General features: G+C 50.7%; 1 protein-coding gene across 2 annotated transcripts in view; it reads right to left on the reverse strand.

Moving 5' to 3' along the window:
* Positions 1–1,323: 1,323 nt before the first annotated feature.
* ZNF395 (zinc finger protein 395) overlaps positions 1,324–19,190 on the reverse strand; it is a 39,764-nt gene continuing 21,897 nt past the window's right edge. For both annotated transcript variants that reach the window (XM_082656520.1, XM_082656521.1), the window contains exons 2-10: positions 17,589–17,835; positions 15,986–16,218; positions 13,484–13,593; positions 8,959–9,194; positions 8,405–8,505; positions 7,416–7,695; positions 5,978–6,070; positions 4,989–5,092; positions 1,324–4,764 (exon numbers count right to left, since the gene is read on the reverse strand). In XM_082656520.1, coding sequence (XP_082512646.1) covers positions 4,653–4,764; positions 4,989–5,092; positions 5,978–6,070; positions 7,416–7,695; positions 8,405–8,505; positions 8,959–9,194; positions 13,484–13,593; positions 15,986–16,218; positions 17,589–17,835 — 1,516 coding nt within the window. In that variant the 3' untranslated portion in view covers positions 1,324–4,652. The remainder of the gene's footprint in view (positions 4,765–4,988; positions 5,093–5,977; positions 6,071–7,415; positions 7,696–8,404; positions 8,506–8,958; positions 9,195–13,483; positions 13,594–15,985; positions 16,219–17,588; positions 17,836–19,190) is intronic.

A 19,190-nucleotide genomic window follows, 5' to 3' on the forward strand; every position in this document is an offset into this window, starting at 1 on the left:
TGTCTCCAGTTGGTCAAACCCAACTGGAAGCCAGAAAGTTAGGGAGTCCTCGGATGCAGCCACAAAGGTAGGCCTGGGAGGGCCCAGGGCCGCAAACGGACAATGTCCAGCCCAAAGGCAGTAAACTGATTTAAAGGAGGGATGGGGGAAGGGGGTCAACTGCAACAGAGCAATGATTCTATCGGGGCTTTCTTAGAGAAGTGGGGCAAGGACAAGGGAAGGGGGAGAAAGAAGCCCTCTGTTCTACCCCAAGGTGAGGAAAAGGCCAAGGACAACCTCCTCCACAGGCTGCTGAGCTTGACCGACTTCGGCGGTAATGTAGTCCCCTGGGTCTTCTCCAAGTGGCCTCACCCTCCCCACTGGGTGCTGTTAGGGGGCCCTAGAACCCCCTCCCAGAGATGCCTCACCGTCCCAGAAATGCCTCCAATTTCGTAAAGCAGTCCCTGAGCTACCAGAACGAGACATAGCTTTCTGCACCAGCTCTCCTCCTACCCACGCCAGGCCTGCACCAGCTACGTGGGCAATCATAGGACACGGAACCCATGAATTCAGGAAGCAGCCCATGTCACTCCCTAGGGTCAGAGCTCACCCCATAAGCAGAATGTGACTCATTTTCTCCTTAGTCACTTGCCCACTCCCCAACAAACTCAGGTACACAGCCAGGAACATCTCCCCGTTGTCAATACAAGCAGGAGAGAAAATGGTTACTTCCTAAAGCAAGAAAGTAACTGACATAGAAAGTCAAAGAATAGTGGTTGCTTTTATGCAGAGGAGAGGAGTGGCACTTTGCTTGAGGTACAAAGGCAATTTCTGGAATGCTGGCAATGATCTGTTTCTTCAATGACTGGTAGATACTTTGGTGTTTGCTTTGTGATAAATCATTAAACTGTAAAAATAAAAACTGGAGATTAAAAAGAAAAAAATAAAAGAAAATGGTTACTTCCTAGATTATAATCCTAGTGCCATTATTTCCCAGATGATGACTTTGGTCAGGTTTTTGTAACCTCTGGGCCTCACTCTCCTCATCTGTAAAATGGGAATGATGAAAAGAAGAAAATAAATTAATAAAATAAATTTTAAAAATAAAAAAATTTTAAAATAAAATAAAATAAAAATGGGACTGACAATAGTAACTCCTTCGTGGGTTATTCAGGTAATCCATGTAAGCAATTGGCTGGGTCCCTGATAATGTTGCCTGTTGTTATTATAAGCAAATGAGTGTGTATGCTTCGCCCCCAGGGCTATCACTTGTTTAACACCAAGGACAATGATAATCTTATCCTTTGTAGGGGGGAGGGGGCAAAGGGACAGGCACACATTAAATCAGACAATGTACCATTTTATTCCTTATAAAATATATTTCATATTGTTGCTGTAAAAACATTACATTTCACATTTTTAAAAAAATTTTTTGACAGTAAAAATAATACTTGGAAGACAGCTGGGGGGAAAGGCGCCAAGAAGACAAGTTCACAGATGGGATTTGTCTCCCTCCTTTTTTTTTTTTATTTGCCCCTGGTAAAGTCAGAACCTGGGAGGACCAGAAAGTAACAGGACAGATTTCTTCAAACAAATCGGAGTTTCCACATCCAAATTCATTATGTCCTCCAAGAAGTCGAGCCGCGCGGGCCGACGGCAACAATGAGGACGTCGCTCAGGATGCATTCTGAAATTACACAATTGCTTTCACAGCCGGCGTAGAAGTCAGATCATTAAATCCAAGCCATTTTACTAGCACGTTGGTCCTTATGCTTTGCACCTGTGACCTCATTTGCCCACAGCTACTATTCGCCGGTCTCTCTCTGCACTGAATGCGCAAGCACGGGTGCGGATTTGGTATCATTAAGGCTGTTCAGAGCAGGCACCACAGACTCCAAAGGTACTTCCAGAAATATTCTGAATAAGGGAAACGTCCCTGGAATAGTTTCCCAAGACACCTGCTTTTGCCAATCCGTCCTGTTAGTTTCCAGTGCGCACCTGCGGCCTCTTACCTCCTATCAGATTCTGCCGCCCGGGTGGGCCGGGAAGGAGGGAGAGATACAGAGATGAAGAAAACAGGCGTGATCGCGGCATCAGTTCACAAACCCCCACCCCCACCCCCAAGAAGACACGAATGGGACAACCCCAGGACAGACCACACGTCAAGAACCAACACGATAGCCACAGATGGGGCAGCGGGAGGAGGGCGGCCAGAGGAGGCCACCACCACCAGAAAGGAGGCAGGAGCAAATGCTGACGGGGAAAGCCGCACCAGAACATTAAAGAAAAAAAAAAAAGAAAAAAAGACCCTCAGTTTTTAAATCGTTGCATCAATTTCTTCTCTCTTCCTTTTCTGCCCTGTGCACCAGTGACATAAGAAGCCTGCCTTACTTAGAGAAAATCTTTATATCCAGTTATATCTACACGGTCCAAACTGAGGGGGAAATTAAAACAGCTTTTCTAAAGGCGAGACCCAGCAAGAGCTCTGATTAAGAAGGGAAGGGAAGAGGCTGCTGGGCTGAGCCTCCCCCCACCCCCATCTCAGAAGCCCCTTCCCCCCTCGGGGAGGACCTGCAGATGCACAGGGTGGGAAGTGAGGCGTCAGCACAGCAACACCCTGCATTAGCTTTTAATCAGGGAGCTTGAAGGGGCAGCAGGAAGAACCCAGGGCACCTCTTGCTGGCCTGGTTTCAAGCTTTACCAAGGGACAGAATTCCACATACTTTTTTTTTTTTGACTAAATTATAAAAATATACCCCATCACCACCAAAAACACTCATGCATAAGAGTGTCTTTCCCTTCTGTCACCAAACCCAGGTCACTATCACCCTTCACAACATCACAGCCCTATTCTGTTTGCAACACTCGGAAACCTGCACGGTTGCAGGTGTGTCTCGGACTGAAAGGCATCTGCACGGTTCCTGCTTCAGCAGCCAGATGATCCCACCTGGACCAGGAGGACAGCCTCGCTCACAGCCAAGGGCTGGACGCCGCTGTGCAGGCCCCAGAGGGGTGGCCTGGTGGGATTCCCTGAGCCCCTGACATCTGGGACGCAGGCCCTGAGGAGTCCCCAGACCAGTCCCGCTCGGAACAAAGGTGAGGCTTCGAGACAAAAACACGCCCTCCCCTCCGCCCAGCTCACCCAGCCTGGATCCGTCACTGGCTGGCACGGCGCGGAACCCCCCTCTCCTTCCTCCTCAAGAAGAATAGCTTGGCTTATTTACCTCCCAAGCATCGCAGTCCGGGCTCCCCTCCATTCCTGAGGTCTCCAGAAGCGCCAGCAGCTGCTAAATCAACCCCGGTCCCCCTCACGTGACCTCCTCAGGATTCTAACTTCCTGCATCCTGCCGGCAGGCAGAAACGGCGCTCAGCAGGTATCTGGGAAGGTGACACCGTTATCAAAGTGACCCTCCCCATCACACTGACTGGACCAACCAGAAGTCTCCTGCACTGACTGAAGAGTCCTACTTGTCACCTCAGGAAGGAGACCAGATGGTCCCCAAAGGGGCAGGTGAGCCAGTGGACCCTTTGGGGACCACTCAACGCCCTCTCACAATGGGGGAAGCTGCCACCTACCTTTCAGTCTGTTCTCTCCGCCAGCCCAGCCCTGCGGCCTTGGAGGGACATGGGAAAATCCCTGGTGAAACCAGAGACAAAGAGGAACCTACCTCGGGGCAGGGTCTCTCAGCCAAACAAAAGGGATCTTTAATCAGAAAGAGGCTTCTGAATACACCGCAACAGAAAACAAAGTGTTTCTGGGGTGTCTTCCAGAGCTGGCGGGGAGTGGATTCACTCGGGGAGCAGGGGAGAACTCTCACAAATACTATATATACCCTCTGGTCTCTCCTCAAGAAAACAGGAAAGGGTGATCAAGGTAGTGTTTAACTGCCACACCGCGCAATGTGAATTCCTTTGAGCCTTTTGGCTCAGCTATTTGGGGACAGTCTTTACAAACCTACGAGTCTGGGCTTGGAGAAGAAGCCATACAATATCGGTTGGGCTGCAATTCAACGTCAGGGAACCCGGATTCAAACAGTCATCACCAGGAAAATGGTTTTCCTTCGACTTCCACAGAAGCTGACGGGTGAGGACAAGGTCTCCCTTCTCCCACATTCGGGCGGAGAAGAGGGCCGCTGCACCTTACAAAGCCCCCAGATTCCCCCCACTCTCCCCCCAACCAGCCTCGGCAGGCCCTGCTCTCTGAGTCATCAGCCAGAAATTTCTTTTTTTTTTTTTTTAAAGAAAAGTAAATCCATCTTGCTTACAGTCCCTTCTGGAAGAGTGGAGAAAGCAAAGAATTCACCACCTCAGCAGGAAACAGAATGAGCTGTTCCTTCTTTCTTTACGGACAAACTAATCCCCTAGGGAGACGGGCCGGGGGGGAGGGGAGCGGAATCAGTTCTTTGGTCTCTGGTTCGCTGCAGAATACCCTTGGTCAGTTTTGGCTCTCTTCTATTTTAGGGGGGAAAAAATATTTTCATGGGGTTTTTTTTTTGTTTTGTTTTTTTTAAATAAAACGTTCCCGTGAGGGAGGGAAAGACGTTTTAAGTATTAAACCTTAGCCAATAGAGCCCAAACTCCCAATGTCCACGCTTTAGCTTTTAGGTTTCTGCTGAGGGCTTAGGAGGCGTCTGCCTTTGTCCTCTGGCCGCCGGGCAGGGCTGCTGGACAGCTCAGTCCAGGAAGCGCTGGCAGGCCTTCTTCCAGCGGCAGGCTGTGCACCACTGGTCCCGGTGCTCGATGCCGTACACCTTGCGGCACTTCTTAGCCTCCCCGCGGGCTTTCCTGCAAGGCGGAGCAACGAGGGGACAGTCACGCACTGGCTGGAGCGCGGCCGGGCCCGAGGCTGAGCCAGAAGCGGTGGTGGGAAGGGGTGGGAGCCCCCGGGACCAGAGGACCAGCCGCCTCTCCCCCGCACCCAGGGTGGTTCCCTGGGGCTCTGACCCTGCGGATGAGGGTCGGGCGGGGACCGAAGCCAGAAGGGAGGCCTCAGGAGCAGAGGGTCTCACCTGGTGCTGCTCTGGGCCCGGGGTGAAGAAGTGACAATCAGGTGAGATTTCATGGCGGGTGGAGGCTGCTGGGGCTCGCTGAAGCTGAGCGACCGGCTCCGGACCTGGGCACGGGGTGGGGAGGGGCGTGAGCATGAGGGCAGACGTGCAAGGCGAGAGGACGAGAGGACCGTCCCCAGGGACAGCCGGCCACACCCGCCTTGTGCCAGGAGGCCTTCTCTGGAAGGACATTCCAGGCAGAGGTGAGCAGAAACCAGCTAGGGAGGGGAGGTGGAGAGGGACGAGCCGGCCTGAAGCCACATGCCCGCTGGGGGTAGGGGCCACGGGCAAGGGGGAGCCACTTGGCCTGGCCACCTTGCGGCCTGCTGCTGCAGATCTGCAGCCACTATATGTGGGGTGCAGCCACTACATGTGGGGCAAAAGGAGGCACGGCCCTACCTCAATGGCACCTCCAAGGCACGTTTTACAGCGTGTGATGCCTCCCTGCAGGAAACGTTTCAGACTGGAACCCACCAAGCATGGTTCAGAAGGACTTCCGATCTACTTTAGTTCAGAGGCAAGCCACCTAAGGCGCTGGTCCCCAGTGGCCTGGGGACCTCTGGTCCACCCGCACAGCCCACCCACAAGCTCCTCTCTCCTTCCTCACCCGCCCTCGTCCTCGCCAGCTTTCCCAGGTTCTCTCCCTTCTCCTCTCAGCATTAAAACCTTACCAAGCACGCACAGACGCTCGCGGCTAAATAGGGCGCGGACCCCGCCTGGCCCCGTGATCTTCTTGGCAATCAACTTGCTTGATCTGGGCGCTCCTCTGCAGGTGCGCCCCTCCCACCTTCTACAGGAGCCTGTGACCCGCAGGGGGTCGGGGGGGCCAGCTGGGGGGTGAGGGCACAAAGACCTTCGAGAAGCTGGGGCACAGGAGGCGTGCGCGGGGAGGCGGCCTCCGGCACCGGGTCCCTGGAAGTGGTGACGGGCTCAGAGCTGGGCACACTCACCGGAGAGAGGGAGGAGGCCGTAGAGGGGGCAGCGGCCCAGCTAATACTGGTGTAGATGTGCGGTGAGACGGGGATCTGGAAGGACGGCAGGGCCTGCCGGAGATCAGAGAGCGTCAGCCTGGGCCGCAGCTCAGGAAGCTTTCGGGGCCCAGCCCTCCCCCCGTGACCTCACGGTCTGCAGCAGCAGGTGCACCTCGGACCAGGAAATTCTGGGACACCCCGAAATGCTCTTCCAAAGAGAAATATGAGAGTACCGACTCTGTGGGGTCGCCCGAGTCTCAGGCTCCAATCTTCTTTTGGAGCCCTTCTCTCGGAGCTGGTGTACATGCCAGCCTCATGACTTAATCATCTCCACGGATTAACTTCTTGGCTGGATCACCCACCGAGAACACGCTCGAGGCAGTTTCGCCCAAGAAGTCCAAAAGCCTTCCGAGTGGGAGCTTCTGGGGCTGCGCTAAGGGTCTGGCGTCCCCAGGCCACCGCGTGAAAGCGGCACGTCCAGGTTGAGGGTTGTTTGTAAAAACGCCAGCCGCCCTCTCCAGGCCCCATCTCACAGAGCTGGCCGACTGCCCGAAGGGCCACCTGAAGTTGGCCCAACATGAAACAGCTAAGCGGCCACTCATTCTAATGAGCAGAAGAGCTGGCTCAATCTGTAAAGGCTTTCTGATGGAAAGCACTGCTTTTTAATTACAAACTTGCAAAATCAGCCTAGAGTCGGATAAAACCAAGCTGTAGGCATACAAGGATTTTAAGGAAAACCGACACGTGGCAAGCAGGGTGTTCAGTACCTACTACGTGCAGTAAAGTCCATCGTAATGCCACTCCCTCCATGACAGCTTTACCAACCCCATAGGCATAGTAGCTTGGTCTTTCTGTAGCCACAACAATTTCTTATGCCTCCAGTAAGATACTTTGATTACTTATTATAATTAACCATAGTTACCCATTCATTTCTCTCTCCAGCTAAAGCATACACCTCACAAGGTCAGGAACTATGTCTTATTCTATCCGTAAAGCTTAGCCCGTGGCTTAGTAGGTATTCGAAAAACTGAGTGCCAGATTATTTCTTAACACAATTCTGGGAACTGGGGATTTGCCTTGGGAAACCCAACTGCACTCTTCTATCCCCTTTTATAGCCAGCGATGTACCAGTTCCCCAGCCCAAATCCATCAGCCTGGTTACCCAGGGATCCATCCAGATTTCTCATAACCGCTCAAGACGGCCACTGAGGTAGAACTCTGGAACCCCCATATTTATCGAGTATGAAGTCATTTTTCTTTTCTTCTTTGTAGAAGTCAGAGATTAGTAATGCAGCCAAAGGACTCAGCCTTCAGCCGGGGTGGTCAGTGGCCTGTGATCAGGCTGACCAGTGACAGTCACACGCTGAAAGTCCTCACGGCCACCAGACTGAGCTCCCAGCAGGTCCCCACCCTGTACCTGGTATGCGTGGTCGGCCTGAATGTGCCAGAAGGAGCCAGGAGCTGACTTGCTGAGAGCACCAGAGGGCAGGTAGGACTCCAGGCCAGGGTGATCTGGGCCTGAGGACTGGGCTTTGGGAGGAGGCGGAGGGAGAACGGCAAGGGGCGGGCTGGTCACGCTGGGGGTGGGAGCCGGGTCAACGGTGGAGCCGCCAGCGGCAGTAGCTTCCTCCTTCATCTGCACCTCTGTGTAGTAGAAATCCTCCTCTCGCTTGAACTGATCGGAGTCCACGGTGTCCCTGCGTGGGAGGGAGACGCACCAATGACCAGGGACACGCTGCCTTGGTCCAAACACAGGGGAGAGTGAGGTGCGAGGGGAGCAGTTGCCCAGGGCCACCTGGCGAGTCTGGGAAGAAGGCCAGCAGGACACCCAGGAGCCCTGCTCCTGACGTGGGCTCACAGGGGATTACATGCTGGCCCATCAACAGGAATTGTTTTCCCCATCACTGAAGGCTTCTCCTCCCGCAAGATCTGACTCTGGTCTCCACCCCGGGTCCTCTCCGGGCCCCACCCACTCGCAGTTGCTCTCCTTCAGGGAAAGGGCTCTGAGTCAGTTTCCTTGGCCATAAGCTGCCCCAGCTCCAGGGGGTCAGTGCAAAGGGAGCCCTGGCTTCCCCAGGGGAAGCAACAAGCTCTCACCAGTCGCCCTCTATCTGTCCAGAACTGAAACACCTTCCTTCCTACGGTGAGGTGAGAAGACACAACGGCAAGGTGGAGAGAGCTCCCTTCCCATCAACAGCATCAGCATCCACTACTGCAGGAGGGGCCTCCTTCCCGGCAAAGATCTCTTTCCAAGGGACTGTTTTGCAGGGCACAAGGTCAGGGACAGGTGGCGTCCTCAGCCGGCCAGTTTCTCGGAGGCATTTGGGACTGTGGGTCTCAGGGAATCGGCAGGTGGAGGACGCCTGAACGGCACCCTCGGCAGAGGGGCCCTGGGCTCGTACCTACCCCAGGTGGAGGGCTTTGACGTGGCGCTTGATGCCCACGATGGAGCGCAGGACTTTGCCACAGTTGGGCCACAGGCACTTGTACATCACCTTCACCGAGTTCTGGGGGAAAGGAAGATGGGGTAAGGGGGACGTGTCCTCCCCTTGAGGCCCCTCCCAGCCTCACCCAGTGGGGGCTTTAGCTGCCTTCGAACAGAACCCAGCAGAAGGCCGAGGAAAGGGTTTCCCAGGGACCAGAGACACTGACAAGCAGGGGCACAGAGCCTGGACTCGGCAGCTGGTCCCGGGGGCTGGCATCGGCGCCTGGAGTAGGGATGGTTGCTGGGGAGGAAGGAAGGCCTGCCGGAGGCCTCTGCAGGAGAGCAGGAACGAAGGCAGGGTTGGGGCAGAGGTGAGAAGGCCAAGGACGTGGTGTTGGAGAGGAGGAACAGGCTCCTGGGAATGCCAGGAGGAAAGAGAAGCAGCAAAGGAAAGCTGAAATGGGATGGAGCCTGAGAAGGCCCAGGACCCGGGCCCGTCCCCTCCATGGCCGAGCTCCCCGCTCACGCCACGTACCTTTCTTTTGCGGGGAGCTGGTTCATCCAACAGGAAAGCATCCGGGTCGGTCTCAAATCCGTTATCAGTTTGGGGAGAGCCAAAGGCGTCCCCCAAATACTTGGGGCTGGCCTGGGGGTGGGGGGGCGAGGGGGTGGAGACGCCGCTGCTCCCACTCCAGTGCCCGCTGGTGGTGCTACTGCCGCTGTCCGACACGTCACCGCTCTCCTTCCACGGGTCACAGGCCGCGCGGGAAGCTGGGCAGAGACAAGACAGAGGATGCTCAGGGGCCTGTCCCTGGGTCCACTTCGGATTCCGCACGGACAGCCCAGGGCGGAGGCCAGGAAACTCTAGTTTGGAGTCTGGGTTCCCGCATCTAACTCCTGGCTCTGGCTTGCCTGACTTTGCCACTCCAAGGGGGAAAAAGAAAAAGACAAAAAAATGTTGCCCCGCCCCCAACAAGCCCCTCCCCTTTCTGAGCTTCAGTAAAAATGAGGAGTGGGTCCATTCATTGCAGCACTGTCTGTGGGTGGCCCTGCTCTGCTGTAGCGGACACCTCCTGGCAACAGCCATGCTGATGATCTGACCACCAGACACGCCGCAACTGCATTTTGTGTGTGGGTGTCCCCCACTTTTCGGAAGTTTGCTTTACACCATTTCCCTTTGAGGAAAGACCCACAGTCGGCCCTCCGAATCTGCAGTTTCCGCATCCAAGAATTCCACCAACCGTGGATTGAAAATATTCAGGAAGAAAAAATTCCAGAAAGTTCCCCAAAGCAAAACTTGAATTTGCCACACACCAATTAAACATTTAAACAGCGACATTTAAAAGGCATTTACATTGTATTTACAGCTATTTACATTGTACGCAGCATTTACATTGTTTTAGGTACTAAAAGTAATCTAGAGGTGACTTAAAGTATACAGGAGGATATGCGTAGGTGACATGCAAGTCCTATGCCATTTTACACAAGGGACTTGAGCGTCTATGGAGTTTGGTATCCGCAGGGGTCCTGGACCAATTCTCCACAAACACCAAGTGACAACCATACATTAGTATCTGTTTTCATTAACTAAAAGAAATCTGAGGAGGGTTTTCACTTTATGAAAAAAGGTGAAAATAGCGTTCGATGTTGGTTTTGCAGCGAGCTGTGACAGAGGCAGTGCGCACCCCAAGCGGTAAGAGTGGCCCCACTGAGCTCCTTCCTGGGAGCCACACTCGGCGCCTCAGCACCTAGCGACCAGAGCTTTGAACTGTGTCTGTGAGCGTCCGTGCTTCATCTTGATTTATTCTGTGCAGCTGTGAGCAACATGTGTCCTAAGGTAATTGCTTCGCTTTGTACCATTTCAACTTTCACAGAAACGTTCTACGTTCAGATAGCAGGGGAAACCTGTATTATTAATGGAAAGATAACCTAATTAAAATGTGCTTGTCACTTTAAAGGCAGGGGGAGAGTGGGGAGAGGGGAGGGGCCAAGCCTCTCCTGCCTCCCTCCCAAGCACGGACAAGCCGGCTGGGTACCACTTGGGAAGCTTTCCCTGCAGCAGAGTAGGATGGAGAGGCCAGGTTAAGGGCCTGTTAACCAGGCTTTCTTGAAAAATGCCTGTTTGATCATTTAAACCCAGGCAAGTACATCAAAACCGGCGTGTGAAAAGAAACCATCCAGCTAGCTCTCGCAGCTGTCAGGAGGTGTAGTCTTTACCAGAGCCAGCTGTGGCCCAGGTGGCTCTTCTGTTATCCACAGGGAACATGCTTAGAGAAGGAAAGACGAGCTCTGAGAGCAGTTCAGACTCATCACAAGATGACAGGAGGCCCACACAGCCGACGTGGCCTAAACCCGCTGCCCTGCTCCCAGCAATGCGTCTGAACAGGAAGGTCACAGGTGAGTCATGTCAAATTTTCAGTTTTTAAGCTGCCTTTCTTCGGGCTGCTTTAGGCCGGACCCAGATTCTTCCATGCCGAGACCATAAATCCATATTAATTTTTACTATAGGAGAATCTGAAATTTTGATATGTGGAAATAGCAAGGGGGGAAAACTGTGACACATGCAGGTATGGTGGCCTTGTCCCCAAAAGCCCCAACTCCCAACATGGGCAGCATTCCACGGAGCCTCCTTACCCTGGATTCTGAGATGGTCTACCACATCCCCTGTGGCCAGGATAAACATCCCACTGCTTTTCTCTCATCCCACTCCATATTCCAAACCCCTTCTAGGCTAATCTAGACACCCAGCATTTCGTGTTTCCAACGCAGGCTCTCCTTAATTAAGTCTCACACGCTAGGAAAAGCCCACCCAAACAGAAGGGGACAGATGAATTCTGCCCTTCCTAAGTGTCACTGTCAAGTCTCAAAGCAATGACTTCCTGGAAACCAAGAGTTTACGACATCTACACGTGGGGCTAAAAATAGGGTAGCCCTTCAGGAAAGATCTCAGGAGCCGCCAGCAGGTCAAGGGTTCGCACACGTCCACTCAAGAAAACTATCAGGGAGAGAAGGGCAAGGGAGCAGAAGTGCTACATCTAGCATCAGGACAGAAGAAGAGAGCAGGTCAAACGGCAGGCCCGCCCTACAGTACAGCAGCCTTCCACCGAGGAACCATTCAAACGGCTCAACAATGACACTGGCACATTGGCACACAAGGACAAATACAAAACAAAGCAAAAAGTGAATCTCATAAATTAACCTATACCTTGTAAGAGGAACATAAATCGCTCTACCTTAGGTCATAAGGTTTTCTAGGGCAGGGTCAACAGAGCATGAAAGCAAAGTGCTCCCCTGCAAACGCATGGTGGACTTCTAAGAAATCCTTGTAATCCCCTCTGCTCTCTACACGCCCATGCAGAGCCATCCTAACAATACAGAGACCAGAGGGAATGGGTGGATTCTGCACAAAGAGTATCCACGATCAGAGCAAGGTTCTGGTTGTTGTAGAGACCTCACCTTGCAGAATACGTCAACATAATTAGCTGCCAGGGGGGCCTTATTTCTCCACTGACATCAACGTCAGATCAGAAATAGACTGGAACTTCCCTGGTGGTCCAGTGGTTCAGACTCCACACTCCCAATGCAGGGGGCCCGGGTTCGATCCCTGGTCAGGGAACTAGATCCCACGTGCCACAACTAAAGATCCTGCGAGCAGCAACTAAGACCCGGGGCAGCCAAATCAATCCATCAATCCACAATGTGTTTTTTTTTTTTTAAAGATATTGTAATGGGGAAAAAAGTCTTTAATGGACAATGAAAAATGTTTATCAAAGGGGACTTAAGATATCATGGCATATTATCAGTTAAGATACGTATATGCTGGTGTTGGGATGTGTGTATGAACATATGTAGATGGATTACACACACACACACACACACACACACACACACACACACACGCAACCTAATGGGAATTGCAGTCAACGATTTTCTTTCCCTTTATGACACTTTCCTGGATCTTCTTCCTGTTGACCAACCTCCTGCATCTCCTAAACTCGTAGAGTTTCCTAAGAACTTAAGATTGACTCCTTTCCTCCCTGCGTTGCCTGTGTGGCCCCCAGGTGCTCACAGAGCAGGTGTGTGATGCTCTGCCTCACAACTGGTACCGTCAGACTGCAATAGCTTCCTCTAGCAGCCTAGCCATTGACGACAGGCCTTAGGTGAAACAAGTAAGTCTGCCTTTTCACCCCCTTAAACTGATTTTCTATGTAGGGAGATTACTTATGAGGGACGCTTATAAAGGCCACTTTCCTCCTGGTATGTGTTCAGAGCCGACTCCGTATTTTCCTATAAGCTTTTAAGAAGCTCGCAATTCAGTTATCTCACCAATGAAAAAGTTATTCCCTGGGAGTAAGTTAGGCCAGCCTGATGACAAGTTTCAGAACAAAACCCCTTCAGGTTCAATACCAGTCTTATCAAGCTACTAATATCCAGCAACCCTCCTTCCTCCCATATTACTCGTGATGTATTTTGGGGGTTGTGCTAGAATTTTCTTTTAATTTATAAATTTGCTGTGAAGTCTATCGATTTACTATCGATAGGAATCGATAGTGAATTACTATCGATTACTGTGAATTACTATCGATTTGTATTACGCAATTGGATTTATTTTAGACTTCAGCTCATTTGTTCCATACGAATTTACAAGGCTGAATCAGGCACTTGTAACGGGGGAGTGCATCGGCTGAGGCCACTAGGGGACCATTTGGTCAGTCTCTACCTTTAGAACTCAATGTTCCTCCACTGGCCATGTTCAGCCCCTCAAGTGCCTCGCTCGCTTACTCCCATTGAAGAACTTACTCAAGTGGCCAGTGTGGCTCAGTCCCGTGCTCAATCATCTTCACAATGCACCAGGAAGCTTCTCCCCAGAGGAGGAAACTGAGGAAAAAGAATGGAAGCGGCTAACTCTGTGTCGCTCAGCCACTCTGGGATGCCAGGGAGAAGAGACTCCAGAAACCCTGCTGCCAGGCCAGCGACTTAGGCAGTTATCTGCCCAAAGCAGAAGAGGTCGGTCGTGGGCCTCTGCCGCACCCAGAACCCACCCGGACCCCGTTCCTCACCAGAGAAGTTGGTCTCGACCCCAGGAGGACTCTGCACCACAGGGCTGCAGGACAGGGACGTCAGCACCATAGCTGCCATCATCTCGTCCATCTCCACTGCATCCGACTTCCTGGATTCAGACAGGTGAGAGCCAAAGGTTACTTCCTGACACAGCTGGTCATGTGAGCATCTTACATTCCTAGATTGTCCCCTCCACGCCTCGACTCCAGTCAGTCAGTGTGTGCTCAAGTAATATTGTTAAATAAAGCATTCAGACCTCTCTTCATTCTTCATGAAAAAGACTCAATTCTGAGCTACACTGATAATATCAGTTAACCCCCGCAGAAGCAGGCTGGTCCCCATCCCACTGCTGACACCCGGAGGCAGTTCCACTCTCCCTTGAATTCCCTTCCTAACTCTAAGTCTGCAGCTTAAAATCAGGAATTTTATTTGGGGGAAAGGAAAATGAGTCCAAGCAATGAAATAAAGCATGGGCATAAAAGACGGCCAGCTAGAATTCAAAATCACCAAAATTACCTTCCTTTCCTCGTTTTATATTTAAATTTAAGAGGGAACAATTACACTAACCAATTCCTTTCCCTCCCCCCAAGATTAATGATGAGGTATTGTGATAGCTTCTGAATGTGAACAGAACCTGGTACATAAGCCAATGAGCAAAACACCCAGAAATACTAAAATAAATCTTCCAGTGAAAATCTCAATGCTTTATACAGCAGAGTTCTATAAAATTTTACACATTATTTTTTTAATCCATATAAAGTTACATTATTTGGAAATAAAATTAAAGTTATCTATAAGTTAATGCTAAAGTATGAAAAGTCCGTCTGAAATAAATTTCTAGGTGGCTCCTCTATTTCAAAGGACTGTATTATGCAATTCATCCTTTACAATTCAGATCCACTAAAATATACGACTGGGCTTGAAGCAGCTAAACGAAAGCTAGTAATGTATTAAATGTGTCAGCATCCCCCTTTTTATATGATTATTTGTATTTTTATTTCCACAGAATGGAAAGACAAATTCTTTGCCAGTATTCCATTGAATTGACAATCACAAATGTTGTTGCTCTGGTCTGGTCTCCAGACACGGGGTGTACTGTCAACAACAATAGTACTCACAGACAAACACAGATGGGGCAGGGGGCAGGGCTCAACTGCTTACACATCCTGTATATAAGAATCTCATTGGCAGGGGCTTCCCTGGTGGCGCAGTGGTTAAGAATCCACCTGCCAATGCAGGGTACACTGGTTCGAGCCCTGGTCCAGGAAGATCCCACACGTCGTGGAGCAACTAAGCCCGTGTGCCACAACTACTGAGCCTGCGCTCTAGAGCCCGCGAGCCACAGCTACTGAGCCCAAGTGCCACAATACTGAAGCCCACATGCCTAGAGCCGGTGCTCCGCAACAAGAGAAGCCACCGCAATAAGAAGCCCGCACACCACAACAGGGTAGAGCCTGCTCGCTGCAACTAAAGAAAGCCCGCATGCAGCAACGAAGACCCGACACAGTGATCAATAATAAATAAAAATAAATAAATTTATTTTTTTAAAAAAGAAAAGAATCTCATTGGCAGATTTTCTTTTTTAATCTTAAAATATCAATGTGCATCAAGTATATAACATAGAAATTAGAATATACATATTCTCAGGGAAAAAAATCATGTCATAAAATTCTAAAGCAGGGACTTCCCTGGCGGGTCCAGTGGTTAAGACCGTGCTTCCGCTGCAGGGGGCGCGGGTTCAATCCCTGGTCGGGAGCTAAGATCCTGCATACTGTGCGGTGTGGCCAGAAAAGTAAAAATAATTTAAAAAAAAAATTCCAAAGCAAAGTAAGCATACTTCATTCAGCATCGATAGTTTTAAATATCTAGCCAGGGCTCTGCAATCTCTAGACTGAGCCTTCCGCCTGTTTTAGCCTGGCTCACAAGCTAAGAGTGGCTTAACAATTTTTAAATGGTTTTAAAAATCAAAAGAAGAATATTCCTTCTTGACATGACACATGGAAATGACATGAAATTGAAATCTGAGTGTCCGTAAGTAAGGTTTTATTGGGGCACAACACGCCCGCCTGTTTACATACTATCTGTGGCTGATTTCACGTGACCACAGCCAAGCAGAGCAGCTGTGACAGAGATCATTTGGCCCACAAAACCTACGTTATTTACTCTGGCCCATTCTGAACATGTTTGCTGACTCCTGATCTAAGCCATTTTTTTCTCTCACATCATGAAAAACTAAGACCTAATTTTAGTTTGAGCATGAAAGGGGGAAAAAATAGCCCTTAGCCAGACAAAGCTATATCACCCATAATAGAGTTACAGGGAAGAAAAGACGCCCTTCTGGGTCTTTTGAAAAGGATGCCCTCTCACTGTATCCCATTTGTCTGATATCTTGACTACTAGACACCTGGTTGTTCCACATTCCTTCCCCAACACAAGACATCCCAAAACCCCATACCTCACCACCCATGTGTCTTTCAGAGCCCAGGTTCTGTCACACAAACCTCTTTGGGACATCGATGTTCCTGGAGACAGGCCTGTAGGCTGGTGCCTGGGTTCCCTGCTCGGGAGGTGGCGCCTGGGGGATGGGGCTCTGCAGCTCGGCCGGCCACACCTCCTCCACTTTGCAGCAGATTTGTAACTTCTGGTCCAACAGCCAGACAGTCACCTTATCCTCTGCCCAGCTATGCCGCTCCACCAGTCCTGTACACTCTTGACCTCCATACCACACACAAACCTGGGGAGAGAAGAACAGCAGCCAGTGGTCAGCACTTGGGAGTTCTCACTCCATATGTCCCCAGTTCTGGGAGCTGGGAGCCGTATGCCACAAACTGCATTCTCCGACTCATCTTTAATTCAAGCAGATGCTCCCAGGTACCTGCTTCCCACCTGAACACCCAGACTAGCCACAGTGGATTGGTTCTTCCCAAAACAAATCCTTATAAATTTTCTAGATGGAGAGAGCAAAGGTGTCAGTTTCTGGGATTTTTTTTTTTTTTTTAACTTGGAGTCTATACGCAATTAAAGTTAAGTTGTTATCATCTTAAAATAGACTGTTATAACTATAGGATGTTTTCTGTGAGCCTCATGGTAACCACAAAGAAAAAACCTCTAGGAGATACACAAAAGATAAAGAAATCAACGCACAGGACTCCAAAAAAAAAAAAAAAACAACAACAAATCACACACAAAAAAAGACAGCAAGAGAAGAAGAAAGAAACAAAGGAATTACAAACCAGTCAGAAAACAGTTAACAAGATAGCAATACCAAGTCCTTACCTATCATTAATTACTTTAAATGTAAACGGATTAAATTCTCAAATCAAACGAATTTGGAATCTGTGTCCCTCCCTCCTGATTTCTTGCCCTGACTAGCCTCTGAAGTCCTATATCTCTGCTGGTCCCCAACTATCGCCTTGAATTGCTCACACCCTGCATTTTTCCCTTCAGAGAATCCTGAGTCTACCTGGGAGCACGATGGTAGTGGTGAAGAAGTAGGCTGACTACTTTCAAGGGTGCCTAGCAGTTGCCAGGTGGCCTCACCTCATGGGAAGAGATGTCTGGACGACACAAGCCTTGAAACAGAGGCAGAAAGCAGAGCCTCTATTATCAGCTCTTGAGAAGGCAATGAAGGAGAAGCCCATGCATCTGGATCTAGTGCCAACATCAGGCACAGGTGATGCCTGAGCCCTGCCACAGGGGAGGAAACACTGGAAAAGGGACTCCAAATGGCATTCCAACTAAACAAACACCTTCATCTCTTGCAAACATCTAAAGGTAATTCAAAGATGCAATCTTATCTGTCTCCTGTAAGTCTGAGATTCTTTCCCTTGTTTTTATAAAGTTGCAAACTGAGACAGATTAAGAGAAACAGCTCTGGCCATGCTTTGAACTGAGGTTCTGAACCGGCCTGAGCCCAGAACTGTTGTGGAGGAGCCCTGGGTCTGCTCATTCCCTTGGGAAGCCTGCTGCCCAAGGGCTCATATGGCTGCAGGGAAAAGGTCTGTGCTAAAGCCCGTGCCCAGAGAGTTTCACTCAGGGCACCACTGGGCTGCCAGATGCAAGCCTGGAGAGATCAGACATTTGTCCACTCGGGGATCAACCTACCTTCTGCCCGGGCTGAAAGGCCACCTGCTGGAGGCCTGAGGTGCCTGGAGCCTTGAGGAGTTCCTTGGGCTGCTCCTGGCAGGACGTGTCCTTAGAGGCAAGGAAGGGCTGGGGCGCCGCCCCCTCAAGCAGCTCTGCCTGAGGCTCCAAGGGTGGGGCAGCCCCGGGTGGCCCCAACACCCGGGCGCCCAGGAGGGACCTCTTGCCAAGGCGCCGGGACAGAACGCTGGCCATGCTGCTGCCTTTCCTGGGAGGCAAAGGGGACACAGAGTCCTTTATCCCGTATCTGGAGGCATCAGGAGGCCCTACACGCAGCCGGAACCCGTGAGTGTCCGTCAAAAAGGATGAAACATTTTAAAGTAACTTTTACAACTTTTTTCTTTTTACAAAAGTAACACCTGTTACTAGTAGGACATTTAGAATGTACTGATAAGCACAAAGAAAAACAAATCCCTCAAGAAGCCGCCTCCCACAGATAGCCATGTTTCCTAAAGCATTCCAAGCTTTCTTCTACACACAGATTTATATATTTCTATTTCTACAAAAATGGGATCATGGTTTGGTAAACTGAATTTACACTTATCCTGTGTGGGCTATACTGTATCATTACATGTTATTCTACAATCATACTTTTATAAGTCACACAGTGTTTTCTTAGGCGGATGCATCACTGCAAATTTAACAAATTCCTTATTCTTCTTCCTGAGGGCTGTACCCAGGGTTGTGTTGCTGAAACTGCTCTGCCCGCGGGGAGCATCTCAGCACACACACCAACGTCCGCTTCCCAGGTCAGGATGCTATTACAACAGCACTAAGAGATGCTCCCACACCAACATCCGCTTCCCGGGTCAGGATGCTATTACAACAGCACTAAGTCAGAGCGGGAGGGGGTCTGTCAGACACTCAGATTCTCAAGCTCAGCTGGCTTCAAAGTTGCCAACAGCCACAGAAGTGAGCCGTGCTAACTATTCCTTGTTTTCCACTTGAGGGAACTAAAGTGGGGGAGCTTAAGCGACTTATTCCTGGCGGTACAGGTAGTTGGTGTCAGAGCCTGAACGAGATCTGGTCTCCTGACTCCAAACCCAGGTCTTCTCAGCGCCTCCCAACTGCCTGCACCCTGCCCCCCACAGGCTCCGGGCTCAGGCCACTCGAGCATTCAGGGCTGATGGAAACGCAGAGCCACAGCCCTGACACGGACCAAGGAGAACCATTCCAGGCCTCTGCACGGTCACCCCACGATGGACAGGAGCTGCTCTGGAAACGGCACACATCATTTCTGCGTGCTCAGAGGCATCAGCTCACCCCCACGCATAATACTCCAGAAAGCAGGGCACTGGGGAGCGCTGTCCTCTGCATTTTATAGGGAAGAAGAGCTAAGAAGGAGACAACACCAGAAAGCTTGGTGTGATGCTCCTTTAGTCAAAATCCTCCTGCCTGAGAGGCGGGGTTCTAACCAGCCAGCACTCTCTAAGCCCCAGGGCAGGGGTTGGGGGGGGGACACTCCTTGACCTTCATGTGCCTACACCATTCCAAAAAAGAGGAAGTCAATCTTATGGGACCTCAGAGATTCAAAACAGTCAACGAGCTTGCTCTTGGGAAATC

This window comes from Grampus griseus (genome assembly GCF_964374135.1).
Source record: "Grampus griseus genome assembly, chromosome: 6".
NCBI lineage: Eukaryota > Metazoa > Chordata > Mammalia > Artiodactyla > Delphinidae > Grampus > Grampus griseus.